The 27184-nt window shown below is 35.8% G+C and overlaps 1 protein-coding gene across 3 annotated transcripts in view; it reads left to right on the top strand.

Moving 5' to 3' along the window:
- The first annotated feature begins 541 nt into the window (after nucleotides 1-541).
- The window catches only part of LOC131073031 (probable protein phosphatase 2C 60), a 35041-nt gene continuing 8398 nt past the window's right edge, over nucleotides 542-27184 (top strand). Inside the window, exons 1-5 of one of the 3 annotated variants that reach the window (XM_058009381.2) lie at nucleotides 542-835; nucleotides 3111-3203; nucleotides 8072-8251; nucleotides 11957-12020; nucleotides 25501-25606. In XM_058009381.2, the coding sequence (XP_057865364.1) occupies nucleotides 3123-3203; nucleotides 8072-8251; nucleotides 11957-12020; nucleotides 25501-25606 (431 nt within the window). In that variant the 5' untranslated portion in view covers nucleotides 542-835; nucleotides 3111-3122. Of the gene's footprint in view, nucleotides 932-3110; nucleotides 3204-8071; nucleotides 8252-11956; nucleotides 12021-25500; nucleotides 25607-27184 lie in introns of all 3 variants that reach the window. The other 2 variants (XM_058009383.2, XM_058009385.1) reach the window with 2 other exon arrangements.

Genomic DNA, 27184 nt, shown 5'->3' with positions numbered 1-27184 from the left:
GAGCATTCTTAAGCACATACACATACTTTCCTCTCTAGGACACCTTCGTAGTTGATTGGAAATTATTTTTTGGATTCAACTATGCAAGAATTTTCGCATCGACATTTTAGATCACACTCTGTATGAAAGAGAACAATTGCAAAAGAAAATTGATGTATTGCAGACCTTGATGCCTTTCTATCTCAAAAGGTATATAAAAAAATTCTTACATAACTCAATCCAGAAAACAATTTGCAATCAACAACACAAATTAGAAAATAATTCCAACCCTTAAAACAGCCACCACCTTCATCTAAGTTATTTACTACCTCTACAATAATTAAAACCAAGCAAACTATCTCTAACTCTCTCTTAATTGAACATACAATATATTATACTATTTTGAATTAAAAATCAATTTTTTAAGTAAAGAAATACAACTAGAATAATTAAAACAATAAGCATTTTACATCAAGTCTTTAATTTTGTTTAAACTGAACATGTGATGCTTTGTGGAGTCTCTTAGACTGGTGCTGACCAAGGCTGCTCTTAGCCTTGCAATCAAGATATAAATAGAAAGGGCAAATAACAGTCACTGTCAGACATGACCGGAGGAATTTTAATTACTGGAGGGCTGCAACTAAATCCATCAAACGTTCTAGTAACACCAGGAAAAGATAACTTTTCGGTGTCGTTTCATTGATTATCCCATAAACTTTTTCTTACGTCAATCGTGAAGATGAAACGTTAATCTTGGTCTTATTGATTCGTTTAATCCCGTAGTCTTGTGGAAGATATTTTTCTTTGGATTTGCGAGGAGAGAGGAATGTGTTTTGATTGCTCAGGCTGATTCTCTGTAAGTTTTCTGCAGGACATTAGTCTTTTTCCTTCTCATTTTGCTGTGATTATGCTTCAATCATATTGTTATTTTTTGGTCGGCTAGACGAATTCTGTAAGTTATTGTTCACATTAAGACTTTCTCTGTATCAAGTACTACCCAGATGAAAGTTTTAGTTAATTTTAGCCCTAATTCGAGTTGTGTGCATCTTTGGCTGCGTTGATGGGAAATACAGTGAGTGTTTACAGTTTATAGTGCCGTTTCCTTTCGTTTTTTGTAGTGGCCGTTGGTGATCAGTTTAATTGTGGGGCGAAGGGCAATTGTTCTTTGATTGAGCCCAATGTGGCGGAGAACAGTGGATTTATTAAGTGACGGGAACTTGTTGCAGTGATGATCCTCATTTGAATTTTACAGGGCTATTGTGTTAGTTTTGTAGAAATTAGGTAGTATACATAATTGAGGAATCCAAATTTTGTCCTGAGAAGGATTGTATGGCTATGATATCTTGATGTCTGATGGTTCAGGAACCCATTTCGCTTTTTGTATTGAACTTTTTTTTTTTTTTTTGGCTTGGCAAATTCTGGGAAGGTTATCGCCTAATTTTAACATATTGTGTGCAGGTTTGAGCATATTCTTAATATTTGTAAACCTGTGTCATACCACAATATTGCTGCATATATTATATTAACGAGGCAGTGAATTGAACCTGGGTCATGCTCTTACAAGCGCACCTCATTACCATTAGACCAGAGCTCCCTGGACGAATTGCACTGTTTTTGGGTTGTAGCCCATGTGGGCATTGAGATTTTCGTGGCGGTCCCTCTGGATTTGAATACTTCGTTAGCCCGGTGAAATTTGTTCCATTTTACCATGCTTACCCGCGGCAGGAAATATCCAAGTCCTGTTTCATTGAAGGATGGGTTTTTTGCATTTATTGTTCTATTGATTATGAATTCAAAGTTTTAACCTCTTATTTAGGCCATCCTTTTTTGAATTTTCCAAAGTCCGAAAGCCCCGATCCATTGCCAGGACCTAGTTGATTTCAGATATCATTCTGTGTTTATGTAACTGTTTAAGTGGAGAAATACCATTTGAGAATCCCTGTAATTGTGTCATTAGAGAAACTTGCACAACACCAAATTTGAAAGTGATGTTATTTTTTGTTGTTGATTAAGTAGGATTTTTCGTGCATCCGACAACCTTGGGGATACAAGCGGGGCTACCATTCCCTGGGTTTGTTGGAAAACATGCTTAAGACTTAAGAGGGCCCACTTTATCACAGGAAGATGTCCCAACAGTTCCTGAGTGGGATTTGAACCCTGGTCTTCAATGGTCATCATGATAATCAGTCTGCCTCACCACTTAGTCATACCTGCTGGAAAATTGATAGCAGTGTTATGTTCAAGGAAGTGTATGGAATCTTAGAAATGGAGAATGCTTTGTAGAAAGACATTTGAAACTTGTATGTTGAAAGGCCTTAAACAGAACCTGCTACAGACTCTGACAATTCAACTCATTCCATTTTGTACTCATTTGTATTCAAGGACCTTTAATTAAACTTGGCAGAGCGTGACAGTAAAACTCATGTTCCAGTATGCAGTCATTATAAGATATAGCAAAATTCAAATCATTCACAGTAATACTGTACTTATAGAACTTTGATTTGATATTGCATTGGAAGCTAGAGTAAAAATGTTAGTGATTGTCATTTGTACTACTGATTTTTTTTACTGCTCCTTATCTCTGAAATTTATTTTTACATTTCAACCTTCAGATCTAATGTGAGGGATGGCCAAATTTATAGATTTAATCTTAAAAACAACTTTACCTATTGATGATCTACTATTTGCCAGTATTGAACCATTTAGAATAAAGACAATCCACACCTTGTTAGCATTGAACTATACCTGTAGAAAAATAAAAATGCAGCCTAGATGAAAGTCACCTTGTTATTCGGGACCAGTTATTGTTAGAATGGTTGTTTCCCATAGGCTTTGAATTCCATCTCTCACTCCCATATAAACATGTTTAAAGTATTTCCCATCCCCATGTACTTGTGATTACCCTTGAAAAACCACAAAGTCCAACCCATTTGAGATGCACCTCTTTGTTAATTTTAAATTAGCTTCTCACATGACAAGTGAAATGGTTTAGAAAAGCCTATGTAATTTTTATTTGGAATTCAAGGATAATGTATATAGCTGCTAGTTTATAGACATCTCTGTCATTTGGGGATAATTGAAATGTGGGTAGGTATATAACTGTTGACCCTTATATTGTTTACTTTCTTCAGGTGGTCCCATCCATGATTGGGCAGTTATTGGATAGCCTCTGCATCTCATTTGTAATTTTGGCCCTTGTGGTTAGTTCAGTCCCTCCCATACATGTTAGTTGCTTCTTTTAGCATAATTTGGCAATAGTGTCTTTCATCTGTAGATAGGTGTCAGAGTGCTTCCTCTGCCTTATTTGGAAAGCATTATGCTTACTGTTACTATATGGAGAAAGAGAGTTTTGTAGTGTATTCTTGAATTGTCTAAATTAATTGTGATTATTGTACTAATTTTGGCAAATATTCTGCTGTAATTTAATACACACTTGGAGCATAATATTGACATTGGAGCCACTAAAGCTTTGTGGGCTTCTGACCAGTCCATGCCCTCTTCCTTTTTCTGACAATGTAAAAATTCTATTTATCCATTCATCTTCTTGGTTATTTGCTTCGGGCTGTTTTCTGAACTGATGTAGCATATCAGCTTGACTGGTAAATCCCCTGATGGATTCTATGGAAGATGTCTTTTATGGTCCCATTTATATGCTCTTTATTGAAATGGAGCCTATTCATTGCACAGTTTTTATTTGTCATTCTTCCACAATGGATTGTCTAATCAGTGCCACATTACCCTTGTTCTCATTAGTAGTGCTACTAAGGCTTTGGGTGGCATTCTGATTTAAGCCAAGTAACTTAAATGAAATGAGAAGGAGAGCTGAAATGGGCTAGTTATCTACCCACCTCTGCCATGGGCTGTTTCTCCTTTGGATCTGATAATGGATTATTGGCTGGCAATTTCAATTGATGAACAGAAACATTTTCCTCCTCTCACTCTTTTCGGCAGAGAAAAGATTCTATTAGGAGAACCCCTGTCATCACATGGTGATTCAAAGCGATTGAGATTCAGGTACTTGGAGGGAGCTCTGTCCATACCACAGGCCTTCCTCTTCTGGTGGACTGGAAAAGAGGATTCTTACTGAACCCACACTGCTTGTTCAGGTGTCTCGTTCCTTCTTTGTATCTGACTGAAGCTTTGAGATATATTGAAGCCTCTATAAGCTGGATGGTATTTCAAATCAGTAGTATGTAACTCCCTTGATTGATGTTGGTTTTTGCTCTGGTTGCTATGATGCATACTGTTGTCAACACCACCCTACATCTTTTGTGTATGGGATTAAAGATCATATATCATGTAAGGTTTGGGTCTGCTGTGGTTGTTTTGGTGTCCATCTCTACACATCCTCTCCACTCAAATCTTTTCTGTAAAGACAGAAGGCCATGAGGTGTATTAGTGAAACCACCATTGATGACTAGATTGCCTTATTGTGCCGTTCTTCATTGTGAACCATATTGTGAGAGACCAAAACTTCTATGTAGTAAATGTAGGCAGTAAGTTTACTGGTAGCCGTATTTGGCAGGAAATCTAAAAAATAGCGAAAGAAGAATGTAAGTGAAACACTTGATGGTGGATGACATGGCATCCATGTACAAATACACTGGAGAGAAATAAGAGAAGCCAGAGAAAAGAGGATAGATAAATGTGGGATGCCCTTCATATTGCTCCTGTTTACAAAGTAACATAGCCACAAATAAGAAATTAGACTCTACAGACCCAGTTTCCATTCTTTGAGGGAGGAGCTGAACTGCCCTATTCAGTTAGCCATTCTCCTCGTTGGGCTTTTTTTTTCCATACACCCCCTCCTTTTGACAACACTATCTTTCTTTAAACACAAAAGAATAAAGTCAGCCTGAATTGGCAAAGGACAAATGCTAACATCCGAGAAACTTAAAATTCACATTTTTTTTTTCTCTCTTCCAAGCATGCTTGCTATTTCTTAATCAAAAATTGATTCAATTTCTAACTGGCATCCTTTTCCAGCACTTTAGGGAAGAACACATATATTTAAGAAAAACTTAATATGGCCCTGCCTATGTGGTCCACACCATCCTGGTAAATTTTTGATTTGGACAAGATTTATATTCCATCTTTCAGCTTTAGCACAATGTTGAAAAATTGTGTTCAAGTAAAAGCCAAAATTTATGCTGACGTCTCTTTCAGCTGTGCTTGTCTTTTTTTCATAAAAAATTATGATCATCATTTTCCTTTGCTTCTTGTCATGCTGTCACAGTAAATCATTCTGGTCTGAGTCTATCTCATTCTCATAAAAGCAATCTATTGCTTGCCTTTGTCATTCCTTCATTTCCTGTGCATTCTTAACAAAATTCAGCATATCCAAAAATGCCTATATTGGTGAAAATAAAGTGCCAGTTTCAAAAATGAAAAAGGATTCAGATTTCAAGCTGTAAAAGAGAGACAACCATAATTGGTCACCCTGTATGAGTCCCATTGTCCTCCCCTGCTCTTCAACCGCAAGCCTTCTTAGTCTGTATTGAGCATAAACAAGCTGCCTGCTATATTAGTTAAAGAAAGAAGTAAAACTAACTCAAGAAAAGAAATCCTCTATGTGATCAGAAGAAGCCTCCTCTGCTTCTCTTGAACTGCAAATTATAAAAATAATGAACTATTTTTGTGATGTTTGGTGGGTTTGGATCCTTACAAATGATATGGCTTCCACCTTTTTGATTATTTCTTTGGGCATAGTGAAAATGGTAAAAACAACTATTTGGGTCCAGCCTGGTAGCATATTTGCATTTCATAGAAGCATGAAGGAAGAGAAACCTTAGCACCTTCAAACAATCAAAAGTAAAACCAGTTTCTATTTTGAAGCAAGATATTTTACAGCTCCAATACCTGAAGCCAGATTCTTATTGGCACCCTTTAGTTTTTAACTTAAAATGCTTTCATCATGAGCTATGATTTTGGGAATGATATCACAATTCTTTTCTAGAATTTGTGCCAGCCCCACAAATGCCAGAATGTCTTCTTGCTTTCTTGTAAATCTCTTCACTCATTGTCATTTATTCTTTAGCTAGCTAATCAGTCAGCTGCTCTATTTTTCTTTCAGTAGCAGTGAGTAAATTTTATATCCTTAAACATCCCTTTATGCTCTTTTTTTCTCGCAAGATGAAGTCTATATCACAATTTTTTTAGTTCTGGTCAGTTCCTTATAATATTGATATTCCTTAAAGCCATTTTGTTCTTCTTTTATGATGTTTAACTTGGATAATTTGTTAAGAGTCCTTTCCAATCTTTTCCAAGTCTCTTCTGTGGTCTTTGATATTTCTTGAAATACGTGTATTTTGCTTCAACATAGATTTCAGTAAACTACTAAAAACTGAAGCAGCAAAATGGAGGAATTAATCACATAACAGTGAAGGTACACAATAATATTGTTGTATTTTTTACGTTATTTGATAAAGTAAAACGAAGTCATAAAGCGACTTTATTACTAAGCCTATCACAAACACTAGTATGACCATTATAACTTTATATTTTAAATACTAAAATGATTATTACATTTCAATGCATTTACTTATAAAGTCATTTCTTCCCTCTTCCCATACAACCAACTTACCTACCTGACAAACTAACCACCAACATCCTAACATATACTTACCCTACATAACAATTTTCTTTGCTATGTATAACATAACAATTAACTTTGCCATGTATAACTTTGCTTACTAACCTAAGCACATTGAAATATAACATAAGACCTATGACATATAACCCAAGTCCAATACACACACATAATTACAACAAATATGTACATGCTTTTAGATCACACAGATCAAACTATAGTCAGAGCCATACCATAGAAATCTTTGAGGGATAAAATCTGCTAAGCATTGTCCAACTCTCAAGATGGCATGTACAACTGTTTGGAAGTAACAAATGCAAACAAAACTTTCTTCAAAGTGATTTCTGATGTTTTGAGCAAAAGTGCAACCAGTAAGAAGATGATATATTTCCTCCTCCACTTCAATCTCAGAGCACATTTGAAGGGTCTTTGGAAAACTTTTCTTTTGAGGTATTCATCCAGTTAGAATCTTCCCTTATGAAGCAACCCAAAGGAAAACCTTAGCTTGATGGCTTTATTTGTCTATATCCTGCTCCATAGTTTGTAGAGATGGAAAATTTGAGAAGCTTCAGCAAAAAATTTAACCAACACATACTGAACTTTCCCCAGATCCTCTATGGTGCCATCTTAAGGAGTCATCTTTGTCATTTTAAGGGACTCTGAAGCTTAGTAATCTACCATAGTCTTTTGGAACTTGGTTCAATGGCTGGAATATATGGAATGCCAAATATTTTAATTTACTTCCATATGTATCTCCTTAGGCCTCTGTTTTCCCAGTTACCCAATTACATGCAAGTATAATTCTACAGTTGATGTAACTTCATATGCTTAGAACAGGTAGCCTTTTATTGATGAGTCTAATGAAAAATCAGCTTTTTCTGTTTCCCATTTTCCAAAATAACACCCTCTGAAGAATGCATCTAGCATAGCACAAATTGTTCCAGATGGTGGGACCCCTTGGGAGGTTGCATTTGCTAAAATTCAAAAATCCTTTCTGAAACATTGCTATCCAAATATTTCCTGCAGCATTTCCAACTTCTTTTTCTTTCTCATTCCTTTTAGATGTGCCATGGAAAATTCACAATAAGAGTTATGTTTGTTAACTATCTGGGAGGCAAACACTATTCCAGGCTCACCAAAGGGAAGTTCTTTTGTTCATTTACCCCTTGATGAAGGAAAGTATGCATGATTTTTTTCACTTACTTCACAATCTTTGTGGGAGCATTGAGAATTGGGAACCTATAAACTGTAATAGATTATTTCACTGATCTCAGTAGTATAAAACTCTTCTGCCTGTGGATGGCCATCCACTTTTCAAGCTACACAGTCGACTTTTTAATTCGTCAGGCAGATTGATAACATTCATCAAAATATATTAAAAATATATTCTTTCAAATTTACCCGATAAACATAAATTTCCAGCATACAATTTCAATATCAGAGGTGCAAATCAATAGTTACACTAATTTCTTTTACTTGGATTGTTCAACTTTTGCTGTTCAGGTTGGTTATCTTCTGTCCTGGGCGCTTAAAATTAAGACACAAGATCGTCTTTGGCACTCGAACATGGGAATATATCTTAGCAGCCCAAAGACAGAAAAGGTGTCAGAAGATGGAGAAAATGATCGGATTAAATATGGCGTGTCAAATATGCAAGGGTGGCGTGCCAGCATGGAAGATGCGGTGAGGATTAATATTGTACATGTTTGTCAATTGGTTTCAGGCTTTTATATGTCAGTTATGTTGCCTTTTATGGCATGTTTTGGCATTTCCATTTCTAATGAACATCATAAACTTTCAAAGTAGACAGTCATCTTTATGCATACTAATTTTTGTGTGTAGAATAATTTTTAAATGCAAAACTTGTTAATTAGAAATCCAAATCTTTGTTTGAAAGGGTATGTATTTTTACTAGAACTTTTCTGTTCAGCATTTTCGCTTGTTAATTTAAGCTGAAATTATTTCTTATTGCTTCAAAATTCAATGTAGTGAAATGTATTTGACATGTCTTACTTTAGTACATGCAGTGCATATATTATTCCTTCATTTTGAATTGTACTATTTTAAAATAAAATGGTTTTCAGAATCTGCATTATTTATAAAATATCAGTCAATTCATATTCCATGACAAGAAATGTTCTTTAGATCTTGAGTTGTTTATCTTATCCTGATGAATACATCTGTCTTTATGAACAAATTTGTTAAATGGCATGTTGAAATGCAAATTCTGTTCTATATGGTCAATGGACAAATGCTTGAGCAATAAAATGTATGTGTCTTGTAAATGATTCATAGATTCCATTGTTGACCAATGGAGGTGCATTTGGCATTGGTTTGCTGGACAATTTATGTTTTGAATGGAATCTAAACAATGTAAAACCTGTTTCTTGTATAGTCAGAGAGATGAAAAAGAACCCACTAGTATGGTAGTTTAAAAAGTTCATAAAGACTAGTGCATTTGACTCTGGATGGAAGGGAAAGAAGTGTTGAATGAGGTTGAAGTCATTGTTAGCCTTGGAAGCCAAAGAAGTTTCTTGCTATCAGGTGAATTGCACCTTTGACTGCAAGTGAAGAATCATTCTTAGCTTGTCGCAAAGCCATGCTAAGCTCCACCACCATCTGACTATTTACAACTTACAAAGAAAATGATTTCCTACTAAGGTCTTGGAGATCATTTTTTTGCTGGTTGGACGCATCCAGATGTTAAAACTAGCACTCCCATGGTTCTGTCTGCAACTAATGTTTAATTATACCATTAGTTGACTTATGATAGTACTATGTGCATCAACTGGATGTTTGGTAAATACAATTCACTTTATGATATACAAGTTCTCTAGATACTCAAACTGCCTCATGTTGTAATATGTTATCTTCTAATTTAAGGGTTCGAATGAACATAGCATATCAATGCAAAGCATTTTTGAAATAGAATGTCACAAGAAAAGCATATTATATACATGTTGTGCTCCTTTTTTGGAAGTGCTAGCAGGCTACAAGCCCAAGTTTACACATTCTTTACGTAGGAGGCTAAAACTACAGCTTAGGTGTAAATTAAGCAGGTTGTTCGGTAGTTATCTAGAATATGCATCGGAAAGGAGACAAGTCATGGTGCAGATGCTTTTCCCTCATTTCTGGATACAAATATCCACATACAAGCTCTTATCTGGGCCATGTTCAACTTATCCAAATATGGTTTCAGGATATATGGTTATTAGGAAATTTACAAAAAAATGCAAAAAAAAGAAATGTTAACTTTTTGGATATAAAAAATTTAAATATAATCACAAAAAATATAAATTGTATTAAATAGTTGTTATAGAATAGAATAGATGATATAAATTGTTGTTGTTTTTCTAATCTATTCCATAATAGTTATTTTTATAATTATTTATATTTTTTCTGTGATTATATATATTAGATTATGTTCTATGGCTCTCAATTTATAAAACTTGTATGTGTTTATAGATGCTGTATTGAACTATAACTGTGTTAAGAGGTATTCAAAAACTCAGTATCTGTATCTAATATGCTATCCATTTCCATCCAATGCTAAGTAAATTATCTTGTACTTTTTTAAAATTTACCATTTGTAAAAACTTGACAATTAGTCTGAGATCTTGTAGCTTTCTTGGTTTCTAGTAACTATGCAAATATGTTATGGAAAAAGTTGAATAGATGCTTTGTTGTCCAAATGCTTTCTAAGCACATAATTTAACCAACTATGTGAGGTCCAACTTTTATTCATTGGGTGTGAACCCTAAACTGAAAAAAATTATAGTGCAATTTAGGTGCGAGGGAAGATTGTCCAATCACATGAAGTGCCTTGAACCACTTGTTAGTGTCTAAGAATAGCAGTTCTTTTGCTAATCCTACACTGAAAAAATCTATAATGCAATTTAGATGTGAGGGAAGATTCTCTAATCACATGAGTGCCTTCAACCACTTGTTAGCATCTTCAACCCCTTGTTAGCATCCGAGAATAGCAGTTCTTCTGCTAAATATCCAGTTTCTTTTCGAGGGTACCTTGCTAAATTGCTTAACGTATTTTTACTCATTTATGTTGGTCTAGTACTTGCTGAGCATAGAAACATCCTAACTCTAGGGTTGCTTGGAGCCAGTCCAAGACCATTGTCCTGAGATGCTCATGTATTAAAAACATTTTATATATTATTTTTATTTTGTGTATTTTTGTATATAAGTTTATAGCCTTTTCCTTCTGCTTTTCCTGACTTGTAGTAGCCCTGATCCAGCCAACTTGTTTGTTCTGGATGAAAAACTATCTCCAGGAAAATTCATTCCAAATGGTATTATTGTAGCTATAGCTAAAGGTACTTGATTTTACAGGACAGCTGTAATGAAGGCACAGAGCTGTTGCTCGGCATGTATTTTGACAATTATGAATTTGATCCTTACATGGTCAGATTCAGAGTCATGGAGCCAAGTGCAAAATTTAAGCAAGATTGTGATTATGTTTTATACGAGCCATTATATCATCTATTATTATGTATATGTACAAAATCCTTCATATATAATGTGTTTTGATTTCCCAAATGCTGATCAATGTTTATGGGACAAGCAGAATTTGTAAGTTTCCAAAAGTAGATGGAAGATACATAAAGGTGTAATTTTCTCTGAGGCTTCATACACCCATTAGTTACGGGTGAAGCACTTGAATACTGTTGTTATCTGCTAGATAAATGTTTTGCCATGTTCCCATGCCCTTTACATGATTGATGATCTACATAATGAGTTGGGGAAAAACAAAAAATCTAGTATCTCTTGAGTATTAACTATCAGTGAAAGATGAAATGAACTTCAGGATCCTTCTACACTATATACCAATGTAAGATATAAATTAGAAGTTTATTTTGGTTTAATTTATATTTAATCATTGAAAGTAAAAAATATAAAATTTGTTGTCCATATATGCATCCTATACTTTCCTTCTTTAATTGTCCCTAATATTTTCAAATTAATTCTAGATATTAGTATTTAAGGAGTCTCCATTATACTGGTTGGTTTTATTTAAATGTGAACGAGGTGTCTTTTCTTGTTAAATCTCAGGCAGTGCTTCCGCTGCTCTGGTTAATTGCTTATAGTTAAATCATATTAGTAGGGAATGTTCTTAGCAGATGGAAATACATGATTGCTGATCTTTAGCAATTTTTTGATAAATTTTAAATGACTTTGGGATTACCAGGCAGTATGGCATTATGAGTATTATGTGTTGTTAATCTACTTAAGTTAATTTCTTGATGGCTGCCAGATCTTGCTCAAGAAAAGAAAATTCTTGTTATGATTTTCGGTGATTGATGCTTACTGTAAAATTTACATGTACATATGAATTCTATAATTAACATGAAATTTGTTTGGGATACTTTTGTGCAGCATGCTGCTGTCCCAGATTTTGATGATGGCATGTCTTTCTTTGGTGTTTATGATGGTCATGGAGGTATTCAATAATTATTTTAACACAATTTAGTGGAAGTTTGATAAGTCAAATGCAGTTTATTATTCAATTTCAAAGATCACAATCATGGATTTCAATAATGGATTTCAGTAACAAATCAGGATTTTACAACTACAAATATAACTTTATAATCTGTACATTTTGTTAAACTTGTAATTTCCTCCTCAATGGAATTCATGGATGTACTTTTTAGTTACAATGGCATATTCTGGCTGTTTTGAACTTGCAATTTTTCTTTACATTTCCCAAATGCAGGATAACCCAGCAATTGTTTGGCCTGAAACCCAACCCAAGAACAAGAGCATATTGGCTAAACATAATCTTGAGAACAAGAGGTTATGACAGGGGATGACTATTAGAAAAATAGGGAAATTTTTTAAAATATAGGGAAATTTTAAATATTCATATGATAATATTGATAAGGCGTTCATCATATACATAATAGAGTTGAATTGAAAGTTCACATGATAGTTGACAAGCAATTTAACAAAATTTAATTACTATTCATTGTCAATGTGCATATCTATCATCTAAAAATTACATAAAAATGTCCAGGACTAATTTCAACTATAAAATATCAAAAACATAGAAAATATGCTGCTGTCCCTAATCGGCATTTGCTAACACTGCATCAAAATTGTAGTCCGAGTCTAAGTCATTGACACTGAGGGCAGTCACATATAATCAATCCCTCCTATACCTCGTCATCAATCTTGGTAGTCTCTTCGGGATCAACATACCACTATAAAGTTGGAGTCAATTACTACTTTGGAGTTTTATGTTCTTGAGTTAAGCTTGTTCTCAATGATATAATTAATGAAGCTATATGCGGATTAGTTCCTCTTTGCAACAAAGGAATTGACAACTTATGAAGGCAGGTGAATGGCGAGCATCCTCAACTCTAGTGTATCCCTTCCATGCTATTCTAGCAAATGTAGCTCTATCTATCTTCACCTCTGGTTTGCTAGATGTTGGACCTAAGGCAAGCCATTATGTGCAAAGTAAAGTTGACTGTTCATTTGAATAAATCTTTTGAAGGGATTTCATTAACCTTTCTTTCACCTATTCACCATCATTAGGAGGCAGAATACCATTTGGGATTTAGAGCAAAGACTTCCATATGAAGAGGGATAGAATGACGAGCATCTTCAACTCTAGTATATCCTTTCCATTCCATTCCATGTCCGCATTCAATAGGGCCGATTTGAGAAAATGTAGCTCTATCTATCTTCATCTTTGGTTCGCTAAATGTTGGACCATGAAGATTAGTTAAAGCAAGCCATTATGTGTGAATTAAGGTTGACTTCTCACTTGAATAAATCTTTTGAAAGGATTTCATTAACCTCTCTTTCACATATTCATCATTTCAAGGAGGCAACCTCTTAGCCTTTGGTGCAATACCATTTGGGATTTAGAGCAAAGACTGCCATATGAAGATGGATCAAATGGTGAGCATCTATAACTCTAATGTATCCTTTCCATGCCATTCCATGCCCAGCATCCAATAGGGTTGGTTTGAGCAAATGTAGCTCTATTTATCATCACCTCTAGTTTGCTAAATGTTGGGCCATGAAGTTTATTAAGGCAGGCCATTGTGTTGGAAGTAAAGTTGACTCCTCACTTAAATAAATATTTTGAAAGGATTTCATTAATCCTTCTTTCATCTATTCATCGTCACATGGAGGCAGCCTCTTAGCCTTTGCTGCATAGCCTTTGCTATTTGGAGCAAAGATTGTTATCTGAAAGGGGTGTTCATAGTGTTTTGTTGCTGCATCATAATGGGCTTGATATGCTTCTCATATAATGCTAAGTTAGGATCCCTAGCACAAATTGTGAGCATTATTCGCTTAGGCATGCTGTCAAATGTCTCATAAATCTCTCCAATATTAAGCAAGTCTGTATTGGAATATTTAATGAATAGGTGAGATGAAGGATTAAACGCATCTGCAAACAAAAATTAAATGAATGCTATTACAAAAATTAATAAGATTATCAAGTTACAAACATTAATAAATTAATCCCTGGATATGTAGCAGTCTCTATGCATCTAATGTTTATATTTAGTGACTGATGGGTTTTCGTAACCTCTGAAGGCTGCAATTTTGCAACAGTATTTCCCTTTTAATATTTATATTTAATATATTTTATGTTTCTCTCTCTCTCTCTATATTGTATGGCTAGCTCCTAAGTTGGATGGGGCATGATTGGAGACAAATAGTGATGGCCACTTTAATAGACAAAGTATAAATGTATAACATAGGATATAAGTGTTTATAATGTCGTAATGATGAAATTTGACTGTTATCCATGAGTGAAAGTAGACATTATGAAATCTGAATGTTATCGACACATGAATTCAATCATTGCAGACATTTTTGTGGAAGGCATTTCGCAGAGACATTGCTGCAAGGAGCAAACGAGAACAAGGATCAGTCAGGCATGGTCAACCATGAGTAACAGTTAAGAGTGCAGGTGATGTCCTTGCAGCCTAGGCCATAGAAATTAAACAACACTACTGTGCAGAGTGGCCATAAGAAATAAAATGTACAAATTGTCAGACCTTGTGCAGATCATGGTTGGTATAGAATTGTTGAAAGTTGCAGTTTGAACTTTGAAGGGGGTAGAGTATTGGAGATAAGTGAGAAATTCTTTATGCAAAGTCTTCATATTCTAATATTTCCAGAACTATAAGTTCTGTACATAAAGGAGATTATTGGAATTGTTGTATGCAATGTTCTTCCATTTTCCCACAATTGACAACAACCAGTTCTTCAAAACTCAAATAAATCACAGATAAAAATCCAAATTTAAAAATTCTCTTTTGTGGTCTGGTTGAAGATTTGTTCCTTTCTCTGAGGTCTCCATCTGCTAGCAAACATGGCTAATGCTACTCTACTCTTACAAACTCATCAGGAAAAACTATGAAGTTTGGAATCATAACATACTTACAATGTGTGAGTATTGGTATTGTGACAATATTGTTTTGAGGAAGGAAGTTAGAGCCTCTCCAATTGCTGATGGTTTTGATAAGTTTTACAAAGAGGTGCTTTTATTCCTCAAAGTTTTTGTTTTAACTTTTTTGATAATCTCATACTTGAAGTCTGCGATCCCACTTTTGTTGTTGTCTTGTGGACAAGTCTGAAAGACCAAGTACCAGACATTTGATAGCATCATGTGTTGTATGTAAGACGTGTTGATTTCTACAAAGATGGTCAAAGGGTAGTCAGATTGGTCATCTGCTGTAAACAAATGATGAAGATATGGTTTACTTTGGTGTTAGCACCTTTCCTATGAGACATTTATTCAGTCTTTGAATCAATTGGTTGAGAGTTCAATAGTAAGCTTTGAGTAGGTCAGTGCATATCTCTTGCATAGTTAGGGGAGTCCACTTATGGATGTACAAAAATTTCTTTTGCAACATAACACAAAGGCAATGCAAAACACATTTTGGGAACTATCTCTTAGCTTAACTTGACAATTTTGGTCGTTTAGGTATAGAGTTTTGACAACTTGATGACATGACCTTTGTTTCTCAACTGAAGTATGCTAAAAGTCTTATGGAAAAATTCAACTTGTTAGAATCTAATCCGTTGTCTACAGCCATGGAGGTTGTGCATAAAACCTTTTTAGTTCAAATTGATTCACAATTGGTTAGTGAATAAAACTTGTCTGCTATCAAGCAGCAAAATGACTCCTTCAATATGGTCGTAGTTGTCATCTTGAGTCACTTTACTTTGGCATCTTGTTCAATTAGTCTTCAGAGTTTAAGTTGCCTGTATAGACAGACTCTGATTAGGCCAGTTTTTTGGACATGAGAAGATCTGCTATTGACAATGTGTTTGTTACAAAATCAGGAGTTATTCAAGGCAAAGTAAACTTTAACATACTGTATTAAGCACAATTAGAATATGTTATATTTTGTTAGAGGTTGTGCAGTTGACTTATCTTGTTATTTATTTGTTTGCTTTGGTTTGGCTGTTTATGAATGGTTATAAATGGTTACCAACAGTTGTTGTCTAACTGACAACTTTCCCTTAAAATAGAATTTGTGTTGTCAGGGAAAGGTTCTGATTTGTTCCTCTCAGTTCTATACTCATTGTAATAAAAATCTACCTTCAAGAAAAATGCAAAACTGTGTTTTTCATCTACAATCAATTTGGTATATACCATTTATATTTGTATATTTGTGTATTTGGTAGTGTAACAATATAGCAATAAACACACAGTCGACTTATTTTGCCTTCAAGTAGGGTAAAAGGTAGTCATTAGTGTATGTTGTGGGGCAATAACGTTGCAACAACTACATCATGATTTGAATTGGATCCTATCTCACTCATTGTATTGCTATAATCAAAGTGCTTTGAAGTTGTTGAAGAAACTAGATCATGCTAGAACCAAACACATTTAGGTTCTTCACCAACTTCAAAATACTATGATTATCGTAGTACACAAATCATGGACTAACCATATTGCTCTTGAAAACAGAACTGCTGGTAGATCTTTCAATGGATGCTCTTCATTCACTCTCCTCTCAGTTACATACTCTCACTTAGCTCATTGACTTCATGAACACGTGATTTCATTAAATATATCTACTTTTTCAGCTGAGTTGGTCCGTATTGAAAATATCCCATCATAGAGACACCATAAGGCTTATTTTGAAGATTACCTGAAAATCTTTGATGGTAAAATTACACAGAGCATTATTAGACAATTTAAAATGTCATAATCTTGTCTTGTGGAAATAGCTAAAGTTATTCAAGTTGTCATCAAGAGGTACCTTCAAAGCAAGCCTTGCAGTCCTCGGTATTGTTGAACAATAACATTTTGTTGAAGCTGTCTCTTCATGTTTGTCATGTCACTCACCACTCCATGCAAGAAAGGATCACCAGAATTTGTACTCATGGCCTTTATGGAGTTTAGATTCTAGAGTTCATTGGTAGTAATCATTTCACCCTCGAGCTTAACTGCTCACTTCTAAGCTTCTTCAAGTTAATTGATCTGATTGGATTTGATCATGAATGTCATCTTTGATGTAAGTGCATATACAAAACATCTCAGAAGGGTTTCTAGAGATGGCTCCAGAGTTGCATTCATTTTGTTAACAAGGTGGCTGAATTGTAAAACAAATTTCCTTATGCGCTCATTATTTTCGTTCTTTCGTTGAGAGTTTTGCAAAAAGAATTTGTCTGTCTTCAATTGACTTGAATGTGATAAGAAATTTTCATGCATGATCTCCAAATTGGTGATTGAACCTGTAGCAAGATTGTAGAATCATTCCACTGCTCATCTCAACAAAAAGTTGCACTGTTACATCGTAACGTGCAACTCTTCGAATGCTGCAAGTTATGGTGAATGTGACAACATGTTCATTGGAATGCTGTGTGTTGTCAACACACTGGAACTTTGGAAATTATTTCCTTGAACCATGTGGAAAGTCATTATGCTCTGCATGAGCCAAAGGACCAATGCTAGCTCTCCAAGGCAATAGAAGCTGAGGCAGACCATTGTTGTTGCTAGTGGATTTTGTCGCCCATTGTTTAAAGTGGTTCTTCTGTTGCAAGATCTGCTTGTTGTATCTTATTAAGTTATTCCCTATTAGTGCTGCTAAAAAATTGTCAGCATTTGAGTTCATCTCTTTTGAGACAACACAAAATGGAATAGCACATGAGGATTAACCTCTCTTGAAATTCAAAGGGGAAGCTCCTTGAAACCTGAACCTAAACTTAAGCTAAACTGACCCTAGACTAAAAAATAGAGAACAATATATACAGATATGCAAACTTTACAATATTCATTGAGGGTGGTTTGCATAATAGAAATAACTATCTGCCCATGTTTTTGCCGCAGATACATGCACAACACTGTTAATAATCATGTCTTGCAAACAAGATTTTTAAATATTGAAGGATGAAATAATTAATCTAAACACAACACAATAAACACTTTCCAAATGGCTAAAACAGAGACCAATTGTTCGGTGCAAACAAGAATTGAAGGAATAAGAACACATAGGTGACACAAATACACAACCTAAGTAAATGATATTGCCGATACAAAGCTTGATGCTACAATCTACAATCACATTGATTGATGAAATTATAAACACGAGTTCAACAATAACTTCAGCAAGATAAGAGTAGCTTTCACCATCGTATTCTAAAGCTAATGTGCTCAAAGCATTTATTTATAAGTAACCTAATTTCTGGAACTTAATATGATCTTATTTTATTGCAAAAAGTGAGCTTTAAAGAAAACACTCAAAGGTTGCTGAAAAGTTGGAAATAAAGAAACTTAGAGCAAATCAGATCAGAACAACTAATAAAATAGAAAGTAATGAAAGAGACCTAAAAATAGGTTCTCAGCGGACGGATAGCTAGAGTGGAGGTCAAAGATTTCGGACCATGACAATTCCACCACAAAAGTGGGTCCTCCTGTGCCATAGTTTCTATATCCATCTTTGCCACATCTGAATAGCCTCTAAGAGTGGCAAATCTTTCCCACTCAGTGCGAATTATGCCGGCATCACTAGAATCATACATCTTCTCTATCCACCTAAAGAAACCCGCCTTCACCTCATCATCCTGAATCGGTGTCACTCTACCTAGTCTAGCCTTGTACCACTTAGGATTCGAGGCAAAGGCAGCCATATGCAAAGGAGTGTTCAACTTGTCCCATCTACACTAAATGATTGGTCGGATGTGCTCATTGTAGAATGCTAGAGAGGGGTCCTTCACTCCCACAACAAACCTCATCTGGTCAAGCATAGAGTTAATGCACTCATACACCTCTCCAAGGTTAGGTGCATCCCCATCCCCATATCTGATGACCTGGAGGAATACTGGAGAAATGATGGAGACAATGTATTTCGCATCAATCCAAAACACATCACTCTTCACTATCTCCTTCACCCTTTTCCCCTGTTCTGTCTTGACCTCGGCCCACCTATTCCACTCATTAGTCATAACCATGAGTTGCAATGCCTCTTGCAACTCAGTCATTCTCTCCAAGAGAATGAAATAAGATGCATATCTGGTCTCAATTGGTTTCAAGAACTCCTTCGCGAAGGTCCTGAAGAGTGCATGTGAAGTGTGGTGGTTGCAGATAAACATCTGCACGTTTCTCGCATTGGTGACCACTCCTCTAATCCAATCAATCTTCCCCATGTCCCTGAGTGCATTGTTCATGGCATGCACACAACATGGGGTCCACCAAATATGTCTATAGGCTGCCTCAATGAGTCTCCCTGCTGCCCTACACACATGGGCTGCATTTGTCACTACTTGGACCACATTTTGTGGCCCAACCTCCTCAATAGCCCCTTGAGGACCTGAAACTGAAAATCAGCATCTTTGCGATGCCTTGTACAATCAACTGCTCTAAGGAAGTATGGGCCCTCTGCACATGTGACCATGATGACGAGTGGACGATGGCTAATGTCTGTCCACCCATCCATAACTATGCTGCACCCAGATGCCACCCAACATGCCTTCATCTTCTCCATCAAAATATTGATCTTGGAATAGCACTTATCCAAGATCGAGGTCCTTGTTTTCGTCTCACCTAGTGGCACATATGATGTTCCTCCCTTCGCCACCATAGCCTTCATCTCCCTATAATAAGGAGACCGTGTAACATGAAATGGGATGCCATTGGAAAAGAAGAACTTGCCAATGGATTCATCTATCTCATCTTTCAGTTGCACATTAAACATATCAGCTATGGGGTTACTCTGCGATGTCTGCAACTTGCGTTTCCTTGTCCCCCTAGCCTCTCGTGATTGGGGCATGGCACTAGAAGTGGAAGTTGATGGAGATCCGAACATCATTCCTCTCGTCTGTGAAGCATGAGAAGTATGTGGCGCATGTTGGGTGTGCTGAAGGGCTGCCCTAGCAAACAAAGTAGTAGGCACTGGAATATTTGTGTCATCTAGAACGCAAGCTTCTAATTCAATTTTGTACTGTATATTTTTAGCTTCCTTAAAAAATTACAATGATCCACACCTTTTGCTGTCCAAAAAAGAAAGTGTGCATTCACTCTAGTGATGCTACCAAACCATTCAACCCCACAAATGTTGCACTTCCACTTCCTTGTTCCCACACCTGAATGTGATGTGTCTTGTACTCTTGAAGCAAATTGTTTGAGAGGAGACTTAGGATCACAAGCACCCCTAGCATATTGTGCCAACAACTCTGAAGGGCAACCTGTACTAGCTGGTGCACTCGCCATGGAACTAGATTGGGCTCCAGGATCAGCCCCATGGTCACCCACCTCATCCTCAAGTTCAAATTCTGAATCAATTTCACTATGAGAATGGATTTCCATCTCATCCTCACTCATGTCTTGGGAGCTCATTGTGAAAGTGACACTGCATTTTACAAAATAAAAATAAAAATAAAATCAGCCTAGTTCAACAAATTGAAATACAAATTTGAAATTTCAATTTTGAAAACAAAATTTACAATTTATAATTTTATATTATTTAAAAAAATAAAAAAAATAAAAAAAATTTGATGTTGAATCTTGAGGGCAAAATGATGAATGAATCGCCTCAAGATTCAACATCAAATCTGATTTTGAGATGAATACGAAAAAAAAACAAGTTTAAAGTTAATTTTTAAACAAACAAAGAATTGAAAAATGAAAATCAGAAAAAAAACAAAAAAAAACAAGAAAAACCCTATCTTGTGCTTGAAAAATCTTTCCAAAATGCAATGGAATCCTCTTCCTCCTCTTCTTCTTGCTCCTTCTCACTCCTATCACACTTGCAATCACTTTTTTCACTCCTTCAATCAGACTTCTACAAGTTTTTCCTCCTCTTCAGCTTGCTGGAAAAAAAACCAGTCTTTCAAAATGTGAGTGAAATCATCAAATATGATGGTTTTGTGTTGTTTTGGGGGAAGGGGTGGGGCCCACATCAAATTAGGGTTACCCCCCAACCCCCAAAAATTGAACTTTTTTTTAAATTTCAATTTTTAATTTTTGTATTTGATGTGGGGCGATGGGAGACTTCACCCCGCCCCTTGAGAAATGCCTAGGCGTCTCCCAAGGAGGGGTGGAGACGTCTCCACGTCTCCTTGGGAGACGCGGAGACGTTTCCCCGTCTCCGGCGGAGCACCGGTGGTGGTGGTGGTGGCGGGATGACGGGAGACGTCACGTCCCCGTTTCCCCGTCACGGAAACGTCCCTATCTCCGAAACGCAGCACAAAAGGGGGGAAAACACGTTTCTGTGGAACACTGCTAAAAATAGCAATTTGCACATGAGCATCCCTATTCAACTCTTTGTTTTGAAACTTGTGAATCTATTGATGAACATTGAAGCCCTAACCGCCAAGAATCTGCAGACAATTCCATGAATCTGTTTTGGTGTCTTAGATCCAACCTTTTGGTGGTCCATCTGTAAATGACGAAATTCTTCCTAGGATTTTAAAAAACATTTGCAATGCATGGACAAACCCAAAATTCTGTTCTGAAACACAAACTCTAGATGGCTGGAATGACCTTCTGATCTTCCTTTAAATGGCTGAAACTTGCATTAAAGCACTAGAGTTTTGATTGCAGAGCAGCAAGAATGAAACCCTTGCAAGTGCTTTGATGAAAACAACCTCAAAACACTACAGAAACAATATTCCAATTGGTGGCAAAGGTAAAAGAAAGCTTGCTGACCATGTCACACTGAAACCCTAACCACCAACTACCCTGCTAATTTTTCTTTTCAGTTTGTCAATCTGCTCATATGTTCATGGTAACAGGGATACATGGTAACAGGGATATACTAAAGATTTGCAAACTATCATCGTCCAATCATGAGAAATGCTGGTATATGCAACAACAATAGGCCTTTTGCTGCTGCAAAAGGTGGGGAATCTGTTGGAACTAGGTCAAGCACTTGTCAAGAGAATATTTTTCACTTAAAATACTTGCGAGGCACTTATTCATTTCTGATCTGCCACTTGAATCACCTTTCACTGTCCAGGTGCACTTATGAGATATATTAACCACTAGCATGCTATTGGGCAGAACTTTCTGATGGCTCAACCCTCACAAAAGTGCCCAAGTTACATATATAACACCATTTTCATGCTAGGCAGCAATTTGCACCACCTGAGCCACTTTCATATCCAAGTAGAAATTTGTTTTACTGAAGCCAAAGGCCAAGTTTTAGTTTACTTAAGGCTAAAGGTGGAATCATCCATCACTTAAACCCCATTTTACTGGGTTCGTGTCTTTGGGCCGGCGCATCCGCATTGGGTTTGCTTGGGTATGAGTTCACCTAGGGTACAACCTAGGCATCTTGGGTATGCCGTGGGTACGTGCCCGTGCACTTGGGTGTACCTGGGGCGCTTGGGTTGTACCTTGGGCACACCTAGGCATAACCGGGGCGAACCCACAGGGAATGTGAGTCCCTGCATAAAAAAATTCCCAGCAACTTAAAAAAAGCCCAAATGACATTAAAATAACTTCTTTTTTTGTTTGACTAAAACCCTAACTAGCCCCTTTTTTTTGCATCCAAAAACCCTAAAATGCCCCTAAAAGCATCATTTTGCCCTATACAAAGATCATTCTGCTCTCTCTCTCTCTCTCTCTCTCTCTCTCTCCTCTCACTCACTCACTCAATATATATATATATATATACAGACGTACCCAAGGGCAAAAAAAATTTGCCATACCCATGTACCCGGTTCTCATACCCATACCGGCAACTTAGCTTAAACCCAAGCAGAGTTCTTAGATGGGTACCATCACAAAAGTGTGCCCAAGTCAACTGAGGTGTAGATTTTAGGCAGCCAAACCATTAGAAATGTTCACCCAAAAAATGTAGGCAGAGTTTTGTGCTACTATGCCAAGTTTTCAAATGACATTATGGATGGTTGAGTCATTCATTAGCATGAATCAAACTCACTTTAGCTGCTTATAAACTTTGCAGAAATTTCATGTGGCAAATCCACTCCAAATGTGCACCTAGTTCAATACATGCCACTCTTATGACTGTTGGACAGAAAAAACTAAGACTTTTCACCACTTTTTTTGTTTGTATGCAGAAATCCCCAAGGGTCTTGCCTAAACTGACTTAGCCAAGGCATAATTTTCATGTGGTTGAGCCCCTTTAAATGTGTACCGGGCTCTAAAGGGTTGAATATTCACATATCTCAGCCTTTTCTTGAAACCCATTCTACACTGGCACCTGCCATTCTTGAATGCTGTTTGCTGCTTGTTTTTGCCTCATCAAAGTCTATTGTTTAATCTGTTCCTACTCTTGCTGTCACTTGTTGGATGAATGAGGGAAAGAACAACTAATTCCTAAAGCTATTTGTACGAAAGCATGGTGTTATTTTCAGTGCATGTCATTCCTAATGGGACAAATCAGGTCAGCTCAAATCAGAATCATACTAGTTCATCCCAGAAAACTTAAATTTTACATTTTCAATTTGAATTTTCTGCAGGTGTATAAGAGGGTGTAGCAGATAGTAACTGTATGACCTTGTCTTCTGGTGTGAAATACCTACTGGATTTAAGTTTTCGATTATCAACATTGATCTGGATGATTTTAGATTAACAATATGATTTCTGTCATAGTTGAGTTTAATCCAGCCCATTTTTACATTTTGCCCTTTTAACAATATTGTGGAAGCTATCTTGCATCTAACCCTTCTATTGGAAGTTTATGACTCAACTTTTATCCATCTTGGGTCCATTTTTGGTTTTTGGTGTGTATTGTTAGTGAATGCAATGATAATATTTATTTGAAGAGAAGTCTTAGAGTATATTGGATTCAATATTCATGGATAATTTTGGACATATTAGAACCTTGGCCCTGTTTTGGTGAACTAATATCTTCTGAATATTTTTGAAGTTTATGATTATAACCCAAATTATGCATTCTTAAAAATGTTAAGCATACATAGATAGCAAGCTGCCTTTTTAATAGCATGTTTGTAGACTAATACACACAACTGCACCAATCGAATAAATATATCGGCTACCTATACACCAAAGTTTCCATTACTCGCACTTCTACCTACAAACACTAGCTGAGAGAAGATACACTTCCCGTAAGATATTTGATAAACACATTAAGTTTGTATTGATATTACAATGGATTGTTTGCATAGAGAGGGTAAAGCTGTACCCTTATCTATAAGGGAGAGAGTATCTTCTCACGCAAACCACTTTTGTAACTATATTTGCTAGATTAAATCTGAAGAACAATATTTGTTTGCAGATGTCTTCAATTTGTTATGTATAAACTTGGACTGCGTATATATTGATGTCCTCTGTAGGATATTAACCTGCAGTAATAGATATATGATCTGATGCAATGTATGGATGTCAGACTGTATTTGTAATCAATATTATCAATTGAGACTATCTTATAAAGGATAATTTTTGAGACGAAGGGCCTCTTTTGCCTCATATTTGTGACTACTCTTAACAATCTTTTCCTTAACATTTCTTCACAAAAGAATATTTCCTTAACATCTACTTTATTCCTTCAAAGTTAATGAACGCATGCTCTTTGGAAATTGTCCTTAGTCCACTTTTCAAAAAAAGATTAGTCTGAATCTGACACTCATTGAAATGTTATAGCTCCTCATCAATACAAGTCCTTTTTCCTCAGCTATTGTGACTGTAGGAAAATAGCCACAGCTACACAAATTGAATATATATGTGCTCACATGTACATACTAAAATTGGATTGCACTCAACCTTGTATGTCTCGTGAGAGGAAAAACTCTCTCCCTATGAGATGTTATAGAGACGTAAGATTGTGTTGATATGAAAATGGATTCTTAACTAGGGAGAATTAATCTTTGTCTATATCAAATGCAGTAGCTTCTTTCACAACCTACCTACATAACTACATTGATAGATTCAGTGAACCTACTAGTAGCTTTTTTCACAAGCCACATCTACATAGCAACATTGCAAATTTGCAAGTGAACTTCATGAATTAATTAACTACTTGATACCACTACTTACTATCATTTGTATAAATTACATCATGTGATGAAATACATGCTTAACAGAAAAATATCTCATTCACATCACATAGAAAATTACCATGTTTAGGAACACTATATTTTTCAATAAGATGTTGATTGCTACCAATGAAAATTTAAAGTTTTATGCCCTTAACAATTTTTATTTTTGAAATCTTATACATAGATGTGGTTTTTTTTGCACAATGCTCAGATTATTTTCCTCAGTGTGTTGTCCTTAACATTCAGAGTTTTTTAGGTCTTTCTTATGATGACATTAATAATTTCCACATTTTTTTTTAAATCAAGTAATTTATTGTTTCAAGAAAAACTTTTTTGAATAATATCATACACAAGAATTTCTTACTCTTCTTCTAAGATGATTTTTTTGCTTCTATATATCAAAATTTGTTTGTGCAGATTCTACTTTTTTATTATGGTATCCTCACAGGGCTTCTTTTCTGACATGAGTTATTGTACAGGTAAAGTTGTGTCTAAGTTTTGTGCCAAGTTTCTACATCAAGTTGTGAAAGCTGAAAATCATAAAAAGGGTGATATATGTGAAAGCCTTCAAGCAGCATTTTTCAGGTCCTTTACTTTTCATCTTTTTACAATGAAATTATGAATTGATGACACAAGTTTTTGTAGATTAGAATCTGAGATAGCTTTTCTCGTTTATCTTTTTTTATGAGATAGCTTTTCTCGTTTATCTTTTTTTATGATGGTTTGATCATCCAATTTCAATTTTTGTGCAGTGAAGAGTCTATAAATTGAATTTCATTGTTAATTTCTTATAATTGTCGGTCAGACTGTGGTGTGGTGATTGGGACCTATGTTAAAACCTAAGCCAGCTTAGAGCCCAAATTGTGTATTGTTGGCTCTTGGAAGTTTGACATATGCTCCTCTATTATGAAGTTTCAATCCAACCAAGCTCCTATGTCCTTGATGTTATACAAGGTTGTTTGCCAAACCAAAAGATATATATTTGTTCAGGCTTATCTCATTCATTTTTGTATTGGGAACTTCTGTACTCAGCACATCAAATATGTTAGAAACCAAAACTTTCAATTTGGTGAATCCTGAAGCTCCTGATTTAAAAAATTATATCGTGAGCTATGAATAAGGACGAAGGCTAAACAATGCTAAAATATTTCATGTTTTGGTATCAATTGTGAGGAGTCGTAGGAAGTGGATGGAACTGAATTGGGTTAGTATCAGTTACGTTATTTGTGTTTTCTTATTATCAATAACTGACCTTCTGCTGCAGGTTCATCCTTATAGGAGTGGCATAAATAACATAGGATTGAATTAAAGTTTAAATTGACCCCCCCTATGAATCATAATTCAACTGTCTGGGTTCAACTACACTTACAAATCTGCTGCTTATAAACAGCTTTTCACAACAATACTTGTCTCTTTACATTCTCAAAAGGTTGAGCCATGGATCTGGCACCTTGAATGACAGGATTTAGTTCTTGTATGCACATTGTTAATGCCAATGGTACTAAAGTTGGGTGAGCGTGACATCATCTATGACATGCAATAAGTGCTACCATGCCAAATGATAAGTATGGGGGAGAGTTGATGGATGATCTGCCAAATCCTTCTCTTCCTATTGATTTCCATGTGACAAGACCTATGAAGGTTCCAAAGTTTGATTTCTCATGATTCTTGGATATCCTGAAAATGCATAACAATTGAAACCAGCTCTTTCTTGAATTTTATCCATGGCATGAAGGGAAAATATACTTCGTAGGGAAAGCTAGTCACCCCTTTTAAAATGAAGCAGCCATATTATTTTGATATCTTTTAACTTTAAGAAATGCAAATATCATCTTGGTAGATTAAATGAGTTGAAAATCTGTAACCAGCAACAACTATCTCGTCATCAGATGGGTCCTGCTATTTGTAATTCTGTTAAGACCATATATTTTAACAGCTTCAAATATGTTTCCACAATAACATTTGTGACACCCCATGATCAGGCTTCCAGTCAGCCAAGGTTGATCTGTAAGGCTTGAGCATAATTATTTATCTGAATTAGTAAGTTCATTTCACCTCAAGATAAACTCTCCTTTCAAATGTTAAGAAATATACCTTAAAAAGTACGTTTGTTTATATAACTTCTGTGTATATTAAGAAATTATATAGAAAATGATGCTTGAT

This window comes from Cryptomeria japonica, chromosome 6 (assembly GCF_030272615.1).
Source record: "Cryptomeria japonica chromosome 6, Sugi_1.0, whole genome shotgun sequence".
Classification (NCBI taxonomy): domain Eukaryota; kingdom Viridiplantae; phylum Streptophyta; class Pinopsida; order Cupressales; family Cupressaceae; genus Cryptomeria; species Cryptomeria japonica.
The sequence above is the reverse complement of the archived record's forward strand: the minus strand, read 5'-3'. Positions and strand labels throughout refer to the sequence as shown.